General features: G+C 45.9%; 1 protein-coding gene across 3 annotated transcripts in view; it reads right to left on the reverse strand.

The window, feature by feature from the left end:
• Cpeb1 (cytoplasmic polyadenylation element binding protein 1) overlaps window positions 1-15,340 on the reverse strand; it is a 57,063-nt gene that overhangs the window by 33,520 nt on the left and 8,203 nt on the right. For all 3 annotated transcript variants that reach the window (XM_070043337.1, XM_070043336.1, XM_070043338.1), the window contains exon 2: window positions 8,672-8,846. Coding sequence is in view for 1 of the 3 variants with exons in the window: in XM_070043336.1 (XP_069899437.1) it covers window positions 8,672-8,846 (175 nt within the window). In the remaining 2 variants the exon portion in view is untranslated. The remainder of the gene's footprint in view (window positions 1-8,671; window positions 8,847-15,340) is intronic.

A 15,340-nucleotide genomic window follows, 5' to 3' on the forward strand; every position in this document is an offset into this window, starting at 1 on the left:
TTCCTTTCTGGTTTGTGACTCTATACCAGAGCCCCAACAACTACATTTGCTGAAGTTAGTCCTCATTAGTTTGGTCATTGATACATAAGCGTGCTCTGTAATTCAGGTCCTCCGACAAGGATTAATTACTAAAAACCAAGTTAATTTCTGCAGGTCAACCCCTGCCCTGGCATCAGACACAGAGAAAAGCTGTATGGCAAGTCCTGTTTCCACAAACAAATATCAATAGTTGTATTACTAGAGTTAAGGGGACTAAGACTTAACATCCTCCAAATAAAAGTATAGATTTTGTAAAGGGAGATTTCAGATTTGGCTTTATGAGTTCAACAACAAAATGAAATTAGGATGAACACAATGTAATGACAACTATGCCGCCATATGGAGCCACTCAGCCCAAGACCTTATTTCACAGGAGAAACTCACTATCGCATATGGATTCCTCTTCTGCCAACAGAGTGCACACACGCATCCCTTCAGTCCAAATATGTGGTGCCCAGCACCTGTGGCTCATGCTTGTAATCCTAAATATTCAGGAGGCTGAGGTCTGAGGTCTGCAGTTTGAAGCCAGCCTGGACAGGAAAGTCTGCAAGACTCTTATCCCAATTAACCACCAAAAAGCTGAAATTAGAGCTGTGGCTCAAATGGCAGAGAGCTAGCCTTAAGGGGGAAAAAAAAGGACACACTAGACCTGAAGTTCAAGCTACAGCACCTGCAGAAAGAGAGAGAGAGAGAGAGAGAGACAGAGAGAGAGAGAGAGAGAGAGAGAGAGAGAGAGAGAGAGAGAGAGAGGGAGGGAGGGAGGGAGGGAGGGAGGGAGGGAGGGAGGGAAAGGGAAGGGAGAGAGAGAAAGGGAAGAGAGAGAGAGAAAGGGAAGGGAGAGAGAGAAAGGGAAGGGAGGAAGGAAGGAAGGAATGGAAGAGAGGAGAGGAGAGGAGAGGAGAGGAGAGGAGAGGAGAAGAGAGAGAGGAGAGGAGAGGAGAGGAGAGGAGAGGAGAGGAGAGGAGAGAAGACCTACATTTGAAAACTGGAACACACACAACAAAATGGAAGCAGTTCAGACAATCAAGACATGGCCCAGAGGCTCTGAGTGGCAAAGCTGACATTCCAGGAGGCGGGGACAGTATTATGCAGGCCAAGGCTTTAGACAGGAAATGAATATCACACTCCTACCTTTTTCAAGTGAGGAAAAAGAAAACTTAGTTTCTAGGTCTACAAGGAGCTGGGCAACATATAACCATTATCACAATCTCCAAAAGAATTCCCAGAGACCAGGGAGCCGGTGGCTCATGCCTATAATCCAAGCTTCTCAGGAGGCTGAGATCAGAGGACCGTGGTTCAAAGCCAGCCCAGGCAGGAAAAGTCCGTGAGATTCATCTCCAATAAACCACTCAGAAAACCGGAAGTGGCACTGTGGCTGAAGTAGTAGAGTGCTAGCCTTGAGCTGAAGAGCTGAGGGACAGCGTTCAGGCCCAGAATTCAAGAATTCCCAGAGAAGGAAGACATGCCCATTTTACAATTACTAGGTTCAAAAAGAGGTAACACAGAACACTCAAATTCTGTCCAAACCCATGTTTTTCTTTTTCCTGAGGCTCTTTACATGATTTTTTCATTTTATGGTAAAATTTCATTTTTTTTAAAGGAATCAAGGCAATATACAAATGGGTAAAAGATCACTTCACAACCTTACATATATGCTTCATCCTAAGTCCTGCTAGCCTCTGAATTGACAGCAGAGATGTTCTGTCTGCACCATGTTTCATCTATCTGTGAATATCTTTCCCAACTTTTAAGTTCTGCCAACACAACATGTTAGGAAGAACCTAACTGATGAATAGGAATCGAGGAAGTGGTTGGCATCAAGAACAGCTGCAGCTCTTGCCTTGTGGACTTACAAGTCTTAACTGGAGATAAGCTACACTCAGGCCCACGTGCACACGCACATTTCCTAAAACAATGGTTTTATTAAACAGATTTGATTTTTCTCTTATCAGATAAAAACGTCACTGTCATTACACCTTGTGCAGACTGTAGTTAAAAAAGGCTCAGCTGATCTGCAAACCAAGTTCCCTCGTTGTGGGCTGGCTTGGGTTTCTGCACTCCATAGGAAGGGATCGAAGGGCGCCGCTTTTCTCTGACTTGCCTAGGTGCACACGCCATCATGCGCAGGCCCATTGCCACGGGTGTGAGCCCTAGGTGATTACTCCTCCCAGCCAGCATGAACATTTCCTTTCAAAAAGCTCTTCTAAGTTCTCAGTTAAGGGTGGTTGCCAAGTGTAGGCCCATTTTAAAGCACTGCAGAGGGACTTAATTCTCTAAAACCTAGATAGGAATAAATTAGAAAGCTACATATCTTCTTTTAATTTTACAAACAAAAGAAGCAATCACAAGTGTCTTTAAGGCTGTTTCATTTTTCTGAGTACCGAACATGTTTCCATTTCAATTTTTTTTTTAAGTTAGCAGAAATTCAACATGGGAAACTTTAAAAGGCTAATGGGCTTTTTAAATGACTCCACTTATAAAGGAAATGGGAATTAAGATGAGAATTACAGTTATGCTATTCGATGGTGATGGCTCATCTTGATGACGATGAGACCACTGCTAACTGTGGAGGCACCCACCGAGGCCAGCACTCACCATGCAGCCCGGGGCTGCACCGTGAGACTCTCTCCTCAGCACTCAGATGCTAAGTGTTCCACTCCCACAGCACTCAGCCAGACGCAGACAGGACAGGAAGGCGGGCTGCCCCCGCCAAGCCCTGTCCACTGGTGTGAGCTAAAAGGAAAAGCAAGGATTGGGCTGGGTGCACTGGCTCAAACTTGTATTTCTAGCTCCTTAAGATTTTGGTTCAAGGCAAAAAATTCACGAGCCTCTACTGCAGCCCATAGCTGGCTGGCAGCCCATGCCTGTCAGCCAGAGACGTGGTGAGGCACAAATGGGCTCCCAGTCCAGGCTGACCTGGGCACAAAGGGAGACCTGTCTTCAACAAAAACCAACACAGAAAGGGCCGAGGTGTGGCTCAGTGTGCACAGCAGACCTCTGCTTAGCGAGTAGGAGGCTCTGGGAAAAGGGAAAGGAGGTTTGGAAGAAAGAACTCAATCACCATGGTTTGCAGGTAAGATAACTGTATATGGAAAAACTCAGAATCTACATATGTATTTAAAGTATCTGTATGTATATGTAAGAAAGGTGGGTCTCTGAATATATTGGAAATATGTGAAAAGCTTTTCTTTCTATACACTAGCCAGCAATTAGGAATTGAGAAAATTTAAACACCATGGCCAGTATTCATGAAGAAAAATCAGTCTTTCAAAGAGAACACAAGAAAATCTTTACGTACTGGAAAAAGGCAGTATTGCTGAAGTTTAAAATTGAAATGTTGCTGGGCGCCGGTGGCTCACGCTCGTAATCCTAGCTACTCAGGAGGATGAGATCTGAGGATCGCAGTTCAAAGCCAGCCAGGGCAGGAAAGTCCATGAAACTCTTATCTCCAATAAACCACCAGAAAACCAGAAGTGGCGCTGTAGCTCAAGTGGCAGAGTGCTAGCCTTGAGCTGAAGAGCTGAGGGACAGCGCCCAGGCCCAGAGTTCAAGCCCCATGACCAAAAAAAAGGCAATGTTAACTATGAAGATGAATGAATGAAGAGCAAAAGAGCACATGGCAAGACTGTGAAGATTCCAGCATTGACTGTATCTCCGGAGGCTCCATTTCAGAATGAAGGATTCCTCTAAACCTGCAGGACCAGCACATTGCAGAGGAAGACTGGAAACGGCCAATAAAGACCTGAAAATGCTCGACCTAGTTGTCCATCCGGAAAACACCATTTAGAGCCTTGGGCACTTCATGCACAAAGGTGCTACCTGAGAAGAGTGAGAGTCGGTACACGTGGGGCAGCTAGCATGACGTTCCCTATTCTGATAGGAACGAAGGTGAGCTGCCTCAGGCTCTTGGGGAAAGTTTGGTACTAATTTTGAGGATGTTATTCCTAAATATTCTACTCCAGGGTGTGTTCTCTTTTTTTTTTTTTTTTTTTTTTTTTTTGTCGGTTGTGGGGCTTGAACTCTGGGCCTGGGCGCTGTCCCTCAGCTCTTCAGCTCAAGGCGAGCTCTCTACCACTTGAGCTACAGCGCCACTTCCGGTTTTCTGGTGGTTTATTGGAGATAGGAGTCTCACGGTCTCTCCTGCCCGGGCTGGCTTTGAACCGCGATCCTCAGATCTCAGCCTCCTGAGTAGCTAGGATTACAGGCGTGAGCCACCAGCGCCCGGCTAGGGTATGTTCTCTTGACATGATTTGTGCTCCAAAATATTCATAACACCACTGTCCAAAAGCCAAAAAAGTAGCAACAACCTAAATGTCAAACACAAGAGCCAAGAAAACTAAACTATTTCATGACAGTATGAACCACATTGGTATGCAAACATGGGCGAGTTTCATAAATAAGCTGCTCGTAACAGCATACATTCCGTCTGGAATAAAACTTAATTTTAAATATTTCAGTGAGGGGCTGGGAAGATGGCTCAGTGGTAGAGCGCTTGTCTTGCATGCATGAGGCCCTGGGTTCGATTCCTCAGCATCACATAAGCAAAAAGAAATAAAGCTGGAACTGGCGCTGTGGCTCAAGTGGTAGAGTGCTAGCCTTGAGCTGAAGAGCTGAGGGACAGCGCCCAGGCCCAGAGTTCAGGCCCCATGACCGGACCCCCTCCCGGGGGGGGGGATAATTTAAGAAATTTAAATTTAAGATAATTTAAATTTAAGGTAATTTAAGAAACCAGTAAAAACTACTGAAGCCTGACTAAACCATGATTGTATATCAAGTGCATGCATGCACACACACACATAGAAGAAACTGCAACTAAGCCTCCAGATACCATCAGCAGTAGTGAACGCAGAGCCTCTTTCAGCCTAGGTATCCCAGCTTTCCAGGAAGTAATCACTAAGCAATTATATGCGTCTACACCACACACCAGCCCCAGTACTAAGGATCAAGAATCTAACAAAAACATTTAAAACTTGCCATGCACTGGTGGCTCCCGCCTGTAATCCTAGCTAACTCAGGAGGCTAACGATTAAGGTTTGAAGCCAGCCAGGACAGAAAAAGTTCCTGAGACTCTTATCTCCAATTAAACATCAAAAAAGCTCAGTGGTAAGAGTCCAGAGGAGCAAGAAAGAGGCCCTGAGTTTAAACCCCAGTACTACCTAAGCCAGGTAGTATTTCATGCCAGTATTTCATGCCTGAACTGCAGGACTGTGGTCCAAAGCCAGCCCAAGCACAACAGTCCTCAAGATTTCATATCCCAGTCAAAGAGAAAAATGCCAGACTGCAGACATGGATCAAGTGGTAGAGCATCAGCTGTAAGCAAGAAAGTAGAGACTATGAGGCCTTGCATTGTAAACTTATTTCTAGCTCACATGCATACACACACACCCCTGACACAAAGCAATAAATGCATTTAAATCTTTTTTTTTTTTGCCAGTCATGGGGCCTGAGCTCTGGGCCTGGGCGTTGTCCCTCAGCTCTTCAGCTCAAGGCTAGCACTCTACCACTTGAACCACAGCGCCACTTCTGGCTTTTTCTGCTTATGTGGTGCTGAGGAATTGAACCCAGGGCCTCATGCATGCAAGGCAAGCACTCTACCACTGAGCCACCTTCCCAGCCCAGATGCATTTAAATCTTATCATTCAGTAATTATTTTCAACTTTAACAGTGTATTTATCAAGGCAAAACTGACATAAATGTATTTAAATGTGTAATTTGTTACATTTCAACCTATGCACACACTATGAAATGATCACAATCGAAAACTGATTAAGGAACATACTCATTGTCCTTGAGGTTTTTCAGGCACCTTGGGACACACTTTTATCCTGTTACCCATCCCTGGGCTTTCTGCCACAAAGATTTGCTGACATTTTCTATAACTCTGCAAATGGAATTATAGAATGTATGTTTTTGTCTGGTATCTTTCACTGGGCATAATGATCTTGAAACTCATCCATTTCGTATCGCGCATCAAGTTCATTATCAAGCATACTCCTTAGTACTGACAAACAAATTTGTTTATCCAGTCACCTGTTGATAGACATTTGAGTTGTTTACAGTTTGGAGCTCTTACCTACAAATGTTTGCACACAAGTTTGTACATAGATGCACACAGTTGCTGCCATTTTTTCCAAGTGAAACCAACACTACTCAAAACTGTCAAAGAATCGAAACCAGGAAACATCAAAGATGCTGACACAGTTTAGAAGTGCCCATGCACACAGGACACAGGATAGATGTCCTGGCTCTCATCCTGTGCAGAAAAAGGAGATTAGGTAAAAACTAAGGAAACTCAAAAAAACAGATGCATGGACTACAGTAATGAATATGGGTTTATTAGGACTGAAGAAGCCACAGGTACCAATTAATGTAAGATGTAAGCAATAAGAGAACTTGGTGCAAGATATACAGAATTTCTCCTTACCAGGTTTGTCACTTTCTGCTTTTATTTTCTGACACAGGATATCTCTATGCAACCAAAGATGTGCTCAATTTTACAATCCTGTCTCAGCCTCCCAAATGCTGGAATTATTAGTGTGCATTAGGACACCTGAATTATCTTTGTAACTTTTCTATAGATTGAAAAATACACCAATAAAAAGTTTATCTCCAAAAATTCATACATCAGGCACCAGTGGCTCACATCTAATTAATCCATACGTCAGGCACCAGTGGCTCACATCTAATTAATCCTAGCTACTCAGGAGGCTGAGATCTGAGGGTCACAGTTCAAAGGCCAGCCTAGACAGGGAAGTCCATGAGACTTATCTCCAATTAATGACCAAAACAGCCTGAAGTGAAGCTGTGGTTCAAGTGATAGAAAGCTAGCCTTGAGCATAAAAGCTCAGGGACAACAACCAACCTCTGAGATCAAACCCCAGGACCCTCACATACCCACACAAAAATCCACATACAGGACTGCATGCTGGTGGCTCCTGCAATCCTAGCCAATTAAGAGGCTGAGATCTGAGGATCATAGTATGAAGCCATCTGTGCAGAAAAGTCCATGAGACTCTATCTTCACATAAGCAAAGCTGGATGGACGTAGTAGTATGTGCCTGTAGGTCCAGCAAGGACTGGACTGCAACACAGGCAAACATCTGAGTAAGAAGTAGATCCTATCTTAAATTAACCAGTGAAAAACAGGGCTGGAGGTGTGGCTCAGCGGTACTGCACCAGCCTAACAAACATGAGGCCCTGCCTTCAGCCCCCGCTGTCACTAAATGCACATACATCACAGGCACATGCACACAGACGCACACATGTATGTTTTTTCAAACAAGGTTAGCAAGAAGAGGCTTTCTGGTCCCACAAGAAACACTCTCCAAAACCCATACAGAGTAACAAAACTAGAGAAGGTACTCACATCCTCCAACTTCAGAATACTTAGAAGACAGCACATCAAAGTTAATTTGCATGTAACAGAGACCCAAATGATTGAAACCCACACCAGAGGACTGTCAGGCAACAGCAAACAGAAAATGGCAGCCAAAATATCACCCACCATAGCATTAAACCACTTTTTGGAGGTACTAAGGTGAGAACTTAGAACCTCATGCTTACTCAGTAGGCACTCTACTACTTAAACTACACCTCCAGCCCAACACTGGTATTTCAAAACATCCATCAAGCTGGGCACTGGTGGCTCATGCCTGTCATCCTAGCTACTCAGGAGGCTGAGATCTGAGGATCATGGTTCAAAAGTCACCCAAGGCAAGAAAATCCATGAGACTCAACTCCAATTAAAACCAGAAAACTAGAAGTGGTACTGTGGCTCAAAGAAGTAGAGTGCTAGACTTGAGTGAAAAATCTCAGGGACAATGTCTAGGCTCTGAGTTCAAACCCTAAAAGAAAAATCCATCAAAAACTAGAGACAAATTGCTGGGCACTGGTCATACCTGTCTATAATTCTAGCTACCAGGAGGCTGAGAGCTGAGGATAGAGGTTCAGAACCAGCCCAGATGGATAAAACCAAGAGACTCTTACTTCAGTTAGCTAGCAAAAAGCTGGAAGTGAAGGTGTAGCTCAAGTGTGCAGTAGGCAAAAAAGCAGAGCAAGAGCTTAAGGCAAGGCTTCAAGCAGAGCAAGAGTTCAAGCCCCGTATTGGCATCAAAAAACAAATGTAGCCGGGAGCTGGTGGCTCACGCCTGTAATCCTAGCTACTTAGGAGGCTGAGATCTGAGGATCTCAGTTCAAAGCCAGCCCAGGCAGGAGAGACCGTGAGACTCCTATCTCCAATAAACCACCAGAAAACCGGAAGTGGCACTGTAGCTCAAGTGGTAGAGCATTCGCCTTGAGCTGAAGAGCTGAGGGACAGTGCCCAGGCCCAGAGTTTAAGCTCCATGACCGACAAAAAAAAAAAAAAAAGTAAAAACCTTGAAATAAACTTAGCAAAGAATGTGCAAGATATCAATGAAACACGGAGAAAAATTAATGATGACTTGATAAGTGAAGACCAGTCAGTATATCAACAACCCACAAATGTTTCAGAGATTCAATGGGATTCCCACCAAATCCTGGTGAAGGGCTGTGCATGAGCGTTCTGACCATCTAAACCTACAGAGATCCAAACCGCAGAAAGCGATTCTGTACACAGGTCTCATGTATCCACAAAATTTCAAGTCTAAGTCACCTGGCAAATGATCATGAATTCTTCGGTTTACAGGTGTCGTGCAGACTTGACTGAAATCCAGCGAATTGTCCAGTATGGCATTTATCCTTCGGAAGATACTGGCATTGCTGCACGTAGAGAGTGCAGGTGGCTCCTGGTTGTCCCAACAATCATTTATACTTCCTGCTTCTTCTTCCTAAACACAGAGAAAAGATAAAGTAACAAGGATTTCAGTTTCTTTCTTATTGATTAAAACACTAAATCAGTGGCTTATTATATGGACAAAGTACTCAGAGCTCTAAGAACCCTTCATCTGAGAGGACAGAGTCAGGAATCCCACAGCACCGCAGCAGCAGCTGTGAGGGCTTCAGGACCTGGCACTCAGTCAAGGCAACACACGCAGGAAGTTGACTGCAGGTGTCTATGGGAGCGATGCAGGTCTCTGGCAGTACTGGGCCCTTTCATGGCTTGCTTTCCTGACAGGGCTCCTCTCAGGCAAGGAATGCCTGAAGCTCATTTCAACCTTTAGCTCCTTGGAAAAGGCTGGCTGTAAGGACAATCAGAATAGATAGGTGCTAGGGACTCACACCTGTAATCCTCACTACTCAGAACACTGAGCTCTGAGGATCGTGGTTCAAAGCCAGCTTTAGCAAGAAAGTCTGTGAGACTTGTTTATATCTCTAATGACCAAAAAGCTGAAAGCAGAGCTGTAGTACATGTGGTAGAGCACTAGCTTTGAGCACAGAAGCTTGGGTTAGCACCAGGCCCCGAGTTCAAGCTCCAGGACTAGCACACATATGCACGCACGCACGCACATGCATGCACACACACACACATAATACACAATCCTACAAGGTGATTCCCAACCCTCTGAAGTGCCACTCACGCAGCCCCTTTCCAAATGCACATTTCTGAGATGACTGTCACTGTGTGAGGTGAATTCATAAAGTCAGATACGCAGCAAGCATTGCACTCTGCGTGCTTCCTTCCTTCCCTGCCTAGCAACACCAACACCAACCACTGCCTGTGATCTGCAATTAACGCTCAAGGCTCAGCCACAAGCAAAAGAAAATGGACCCAACAGCTGATTGTGTTGTGAACAGCCACCACACCACTGGGATGTGAGGTAAGCACTCCGTCTTCTAACCAAGGTGACTGGGGAGAGTGCCGATGTGTGGGAAGAGCAGAGGAAGGTCTGGTGAACACAGAGGGCAGAGGCGTCACCAACGTGCCCAGGGTGGTAGAGCATTAAGCACAGGAGAGAGCCTGGTGTTCCAGAGTGAGTGTCAGTATTATCTTCTAGATCAAAAGTTACCAAACTGTTAAAAGTTCCTTTTAATACACCAAAAATTGTCTAATTTTGTTCCATGTAATAGAAGTATGGATACATATACACTACATAAAAATATTAGATAATCTTATCTTTTATATTATATATTACATTGACACACTATAATATAGAGATAAATACAGGTTTCCATCTCCAGGTCACGTCTAAAGGCAAGTTAATGGCCACTTATCGGAGTATACAGAGTCTCTGCCAGAACCACACAGAAGACAATGATGGTAACAAGGACAATGAGAAGTGCCGCATTCATCTGGGGACCCAGACAGTCCAATGGGAGGAACTGATTTCTCAGGAGGCCAGTAACTCTATTTCATGTAACCTGAAAAAGTCTAAACTGGGCGCCAGTGGTTTATACCTTGTAATCCTAATCAGAAGGCTGAGATCTGAGGATCAAGATTTAAGCCAACCTGGGTCCAAAAGTCACTCTTATCTCCAATTAACCAGCAAAAAATCAAAAACCAACAAAAACAAAAACAAAAAAACAGACCCATTAGTAGTGTGGCTCAAATGCCAGCCTTGAACAAAAAGCCAAGCAAAACCATGAGACTCCTAGTTCAAGTCCAGGTACCAGCACCAAAACCCAACCAAACCCTCCTGACTCAGATCATCCTGCTCTGTCACCACCTTCCAGAACAGGTTTAGGAGAACATTAGAAATACTCAGTGTCAAGGCTGCTCGAGAGCATGTGCAGAGCCCTCACTGGACGGCAGTCCCGAGGAGTCTCAGCAGCCCACTGTCCGCTGCGTGTGCCCCTGGCTCCCCAGCGGAGGAGTGCCCGGGCATCCCTGGCTCATTTCTACTGCACCCAGCAGGACATCCCCAAGCACAAGGTCCAGCGTACTAACACTTATGGCACCTAGGGCCCCGCCCAGAGGCTTCACCCTCCACCAGAACCTCTGGAAATAAACAGTAGCAACTCCCATAAGCTTTAGAAAGATCAGAACAGTCAGGTGCCTGTGGCTATACCTGTAATCCTGTTAACCTAATTACTCAGGAGGCTGAGTTCTGAGGATCATAGTTCAAAGCCAGCCCGGCAGGAAAGTCCATGAGACTCATCTCCAATTGGCCACCAGAAAACTGGAAGTGGAACTGTGGCTCAAAGTGGTAGAGCTCTAGCCTTGAGTGAAAATGCCTTGAGTGAGGGACACCGTGCCAGGCCCTGAATTCAAGACCCATGACTGGCAAAAAAAAAAAAAAAAAAAAAAAATCAGGATAAATATTCACACGCAAATTGTGTTCTGTCAAAGTTCTCAGCACTCAAAATCACTTCAAGGTATAAGTCTAGAGAACGTCTCATGAACAGAAACTAAGGCTGCAGAGTTGTGTCAGAGCTGATCCCAGACCTGGCCTCTATCTCCAAGTTTGCTGTGTTCTGTACTAGGGTTTGAACCCAGGACCTTGCTTGCAAGCTGTCCCAATGGTGTTTTTGAAGTTCCTGGTGTACAAAGGCAGTTGTACGCCCAGCATTCTACTGCATGGACGATCTCATTCTGGCTTTTCAATTTCCCCTCACAGCTTTCCTCCACAGGGTGGACAGGACACGGGGAGCAGAGGCTCTTGGTCCTCTGACCCCACGCCTGCCCTACCTAATCTAACAGCTTCACCCAGTACTGGTCCTTGCCACCCAGCCCAGGCCCATGCTTCTTCCTATGTGAAGAACAGTTCTCAAGTCCATCTCTGCTCAACGTCCGAACCTTCTTATCAGTGGCCTCTGCCACGCCTTCCGCGTGTCTGTTCCCAGGTCAGCTCTCATGAAGGCTCCTTAGCCCACGTTTGCCCGGCCAGCCCCCGCCTCTTCCTCACCCTTCCTCATTGGTTCCTCCCTCCAGCTTGGCACAGTGCCTAGTGTTGCTCAGATTGCTTGCTTATTTAGCTAGCACTCTACCACTGGGGTCACACCTCCAACTCAACTTTTTACTGGTTATTTTGGGGATGAAGTCTCAGGCTTTTCTGTCCAGGCTGGTTTTGAACCATGATCTTCTAGATTTCAGCCTAAGTAGCCAGGATTTAGACATGTGTAACTGGCACACTGCTTCAAGTGTTAACTTTGGGGGGGAGGGGTAGGAGCGCTGGTCCTGGGGCCTGAACTTGGGGCCTGAGCACCGTCCCTGAGTGTCTGTGCTCAAGGCTAGCATATTACCACTTGGGCCACAGTGCCACTTCAGGCTTTTTTGATAGTGAATTGGAGATAAGTATCTCATGGACCTTCCTACCCAGGCTGACTCTCAACTGTGGTCCTCAGATCTCAGCCTCCTGAATAGCTAGGGTGACGCTGTGCAGCGGCTGTGTTACCCTCTTAAAGGTTCACAGCGTCAGGGAACCTGGAAGCACATATAGTGGTACTCACTACATGCTGTTACCCTGCAGCTTGCCAGTCTGCCTTGTGTTTGAGAGGCATCTTTACCTCTCTCTGGATTTATCCATGTGTTAGTCCTATGACAGTTCCACTTTGCTGAGTCGTGCAATGCATTGCTGACACACTATTCAACACACAACTTTGATTAGGAGTCGTTAAGGAAGAGGGGCTTATTTGTTCACTTTCAAGAAAATGTCTGCCAAATACTCAATGTTAAATGACCGCAATTTGCTGGTCCTTCTTTCAAATAAGAAGAGGTGTTCTAATCAAAAAAAAAAAAAAAAAAAAGAACCTTGGGGAAGGGAGGGAGGGAGGGGATGGTAGGGGGAAAACAATGGAGGGGGTAACAATGTTCAAGAGGAAGTGGAAGTGTACTCATTACCTCACTCATGTAACTGTAACCCTCTGTATAGTATCTTTACAATAAAAAAAGAAAATAAAAAATAAAAATAAAAAAATAAAAAAAAAAAGAAGAGGTGTTCTGTGCTGGTTTTCTTGACATGCAATCACAGAAATACTTTCTTTTGGCTGTCTCTGCACTTGGGAATGAAGGAAAGCATTCTCTATTCACGTCCCATTTGCCACAGAGAATACGACAACATACAGTTGAGGTTCAAGGTTGAACACGTTTACCTCTCACTGCCTCTTCAAGGGTGTCTTACGTGACTCGGGCTCTCTGGGGGAATGGGCAGCATGAAAACTACAAAGCCAGAAGCTGGGCTCTGGTGCTCAGACCTGCAATCTCAGCAACCAAGGAGACTATGATCTGAAGGCATGGTTCAAAGCTAGCCCAGATAAACCTCAGTCTTACCTCCGATTCGCCAGCGAAAACCAGTGGTGATGTGGCTGAAGTGATAGGGCATCTGCCAGCTTTGAGCAAAAATGCTTCATGAAGCCCTGAGTTCAAGTCCTAGTATCAGCAGGGTGTGTGCATGTACCAGACAAACAATGGACTAATGCAATGCCACTGCAGTGGTTGTGCCAACCCCACCACCTTTGCAGTAGTGAACAAATGTTGCCACAGCTAACAAAGAAACTGGTGTCTTAGAATTAGGAGAATAGCTTTTTGTTGGTACTAGAATGTGGACTCAGGGTCTGTGTTTGCCAGGCAGGCACTTTCCACCCTGAGCCATGCCTCCGGGGCCCCTTTTGTACTACTTTTCAGATGGGGTTTCACTTCCTGCCTAGCTGTGTGCCTAGGCTCTGATCTGCCTAATAACACTTCCCATGATGCTGGCCCACAAGGAGTCAGCTGAACTTTTTTTGTCAGTTGTGGGGCTTGAACTCTGGGCCTGGGCGCTGTCCCTCAGCTCTTCAGCTCAAAGCTAGTGCTCTACCACTTGAGCCACAGAGCCACTTCTGGCCTTTTCTGTTTATGTGGTACTGAGGAATCGAACCCAGGACCTCATGCATGCAAGGCAAGTGCTCTACCACTGAGCCACCTTCCCAGCCCCCTCCTAAGCTTTTTTTGCCTGGGCTAGTCTCAAACTACAATCCTCTATCTCAGTCTCCAAGGGAGCTGGGATTATTTTTTTTTTAGCAAAAGCCAAGGTGCCTGGCTTGACTGTGTGTGTGTGTTGGTCCTGGGGCTTGAACTTGGGCCTGGATGCTGTCCCTGAGCTGTTGTGATCAGCCTAGTGTTCTACCGCTCCATTTCCAACTTTTTGATAGTTAATTGGAGATAGGAGCCCCAAGCTTTCCTCTTTCCTGGGCTGGCTTTGAGCTGCGATCCTCCGAGCCTCCTGAGTAGCTAGGATGATGAGCATGAGCCACTGGCGCCCACCAGCTATACACTAGGGGAGCTCTCACCTAGCTTGGAGTCCTGCTTCCCTAAAGCTAAGCACCTTCGCCATCATACATAAAAAGCCCCTTCCTGGTCTGCCCTCAGTTTAGTGGCCAAGTTAGCTTCCCAGCACCGCTTTAAGTGGGGCTAACCTATAGCTGGTGAAGAGCAGAGTTGAGAGGGGAGGGTACCATGTCGTCCCTGTGACCTGAACCCATCACACCTGGTGTGAGGTGGCATCTCCCTCCCTCCCGCTTCCCTGCGCCTCCTCCCCTGGTCTCCCATCCGCCCAAGCATGCCACACACACTCTGTAGACACCTATTCGTTTGGACTATTTTTAAACTCTTGTGTCTAAAAGTCATATAAGGACTTAAAGGACTCTGGTTGGAATCGTCAGACATGATGAGTGTTTTGTTCCCTTCAGACTTTCACCCTTCAGAGTCATAAGCACTCATTTCTCTCCAACACGGGCATGTAATGCAACTCCTAGATAGGTCTCAGGATGTACCCAGCACTTGGAATCCCAGCCGACCTTTCACTCAGCCACCTGGCAGCCCCATTTCCTACTTCCCCCAGAGCAGCTCTCAGAACGTATCAGAAAATAACATAATGGTCACCGTTAATCCCCAAGAACTGTTATATCTGTTCACAGGTCCTCTGTTTTGTTTATGAAGAATCATTTCTTATCCAAACATAAATCTCAAATCCCAAAATGACTGAGAGCCTCAGTCCACACAGAGCCTCAGAGCTGGTGAGAATTTACCTTTTCCTTGAAAGGGTGGGGACAGCAAGGTCCTGGAGAAGGTTCTCTTCTGTAACTCACCGTCCAGGCTGGCAGTGACCATTCACTAAGGACCAAGGACCACAAGGAATACTTAGGAAGCAAGGAGGTGGAGGCCACGGTATGGGGAGCCCCACCGGTGGCAGATGTGAGGACGCAGGAGCCACTGAGGAGCCTGGAAATGTGCATGCAGGCTGAGTGTGGTGGCTTCTGCCTGTAATCCCAACTACTGGGAAGGTGGAGATAGTGGGGTTGCTGTCTGATCTGAAAAACTAAGAGAAAAAGGGCTGGGGCACAGATTAAGTGGTAAAGCAAAATCCAAGGCCAAAAGCTGAAGCCCAGTACCACCAAAAGGGAAATGCTCCTTCAAAGAACACCTGAATGGTGAAGTAGCAAGAATGCATAAGGAAGGAAAGAACAG

The sequence above is a fragment of the Dipodomys merriami genome, unplaced genomic scaffold (assembly GCF_024711535.1).
Source record: "Dipodomys merriami isolate MVZ:Mamm:240054 unplaced genomic scaffold, mDipMer1.0.p SCAF_33, whole genome shotgun sequence".
NCBI lineage: Eukaryota > Metazoa > Chordata > Mammalia > Rodentia > Heteromyidae > Dipodomys > Dipodomys merriami.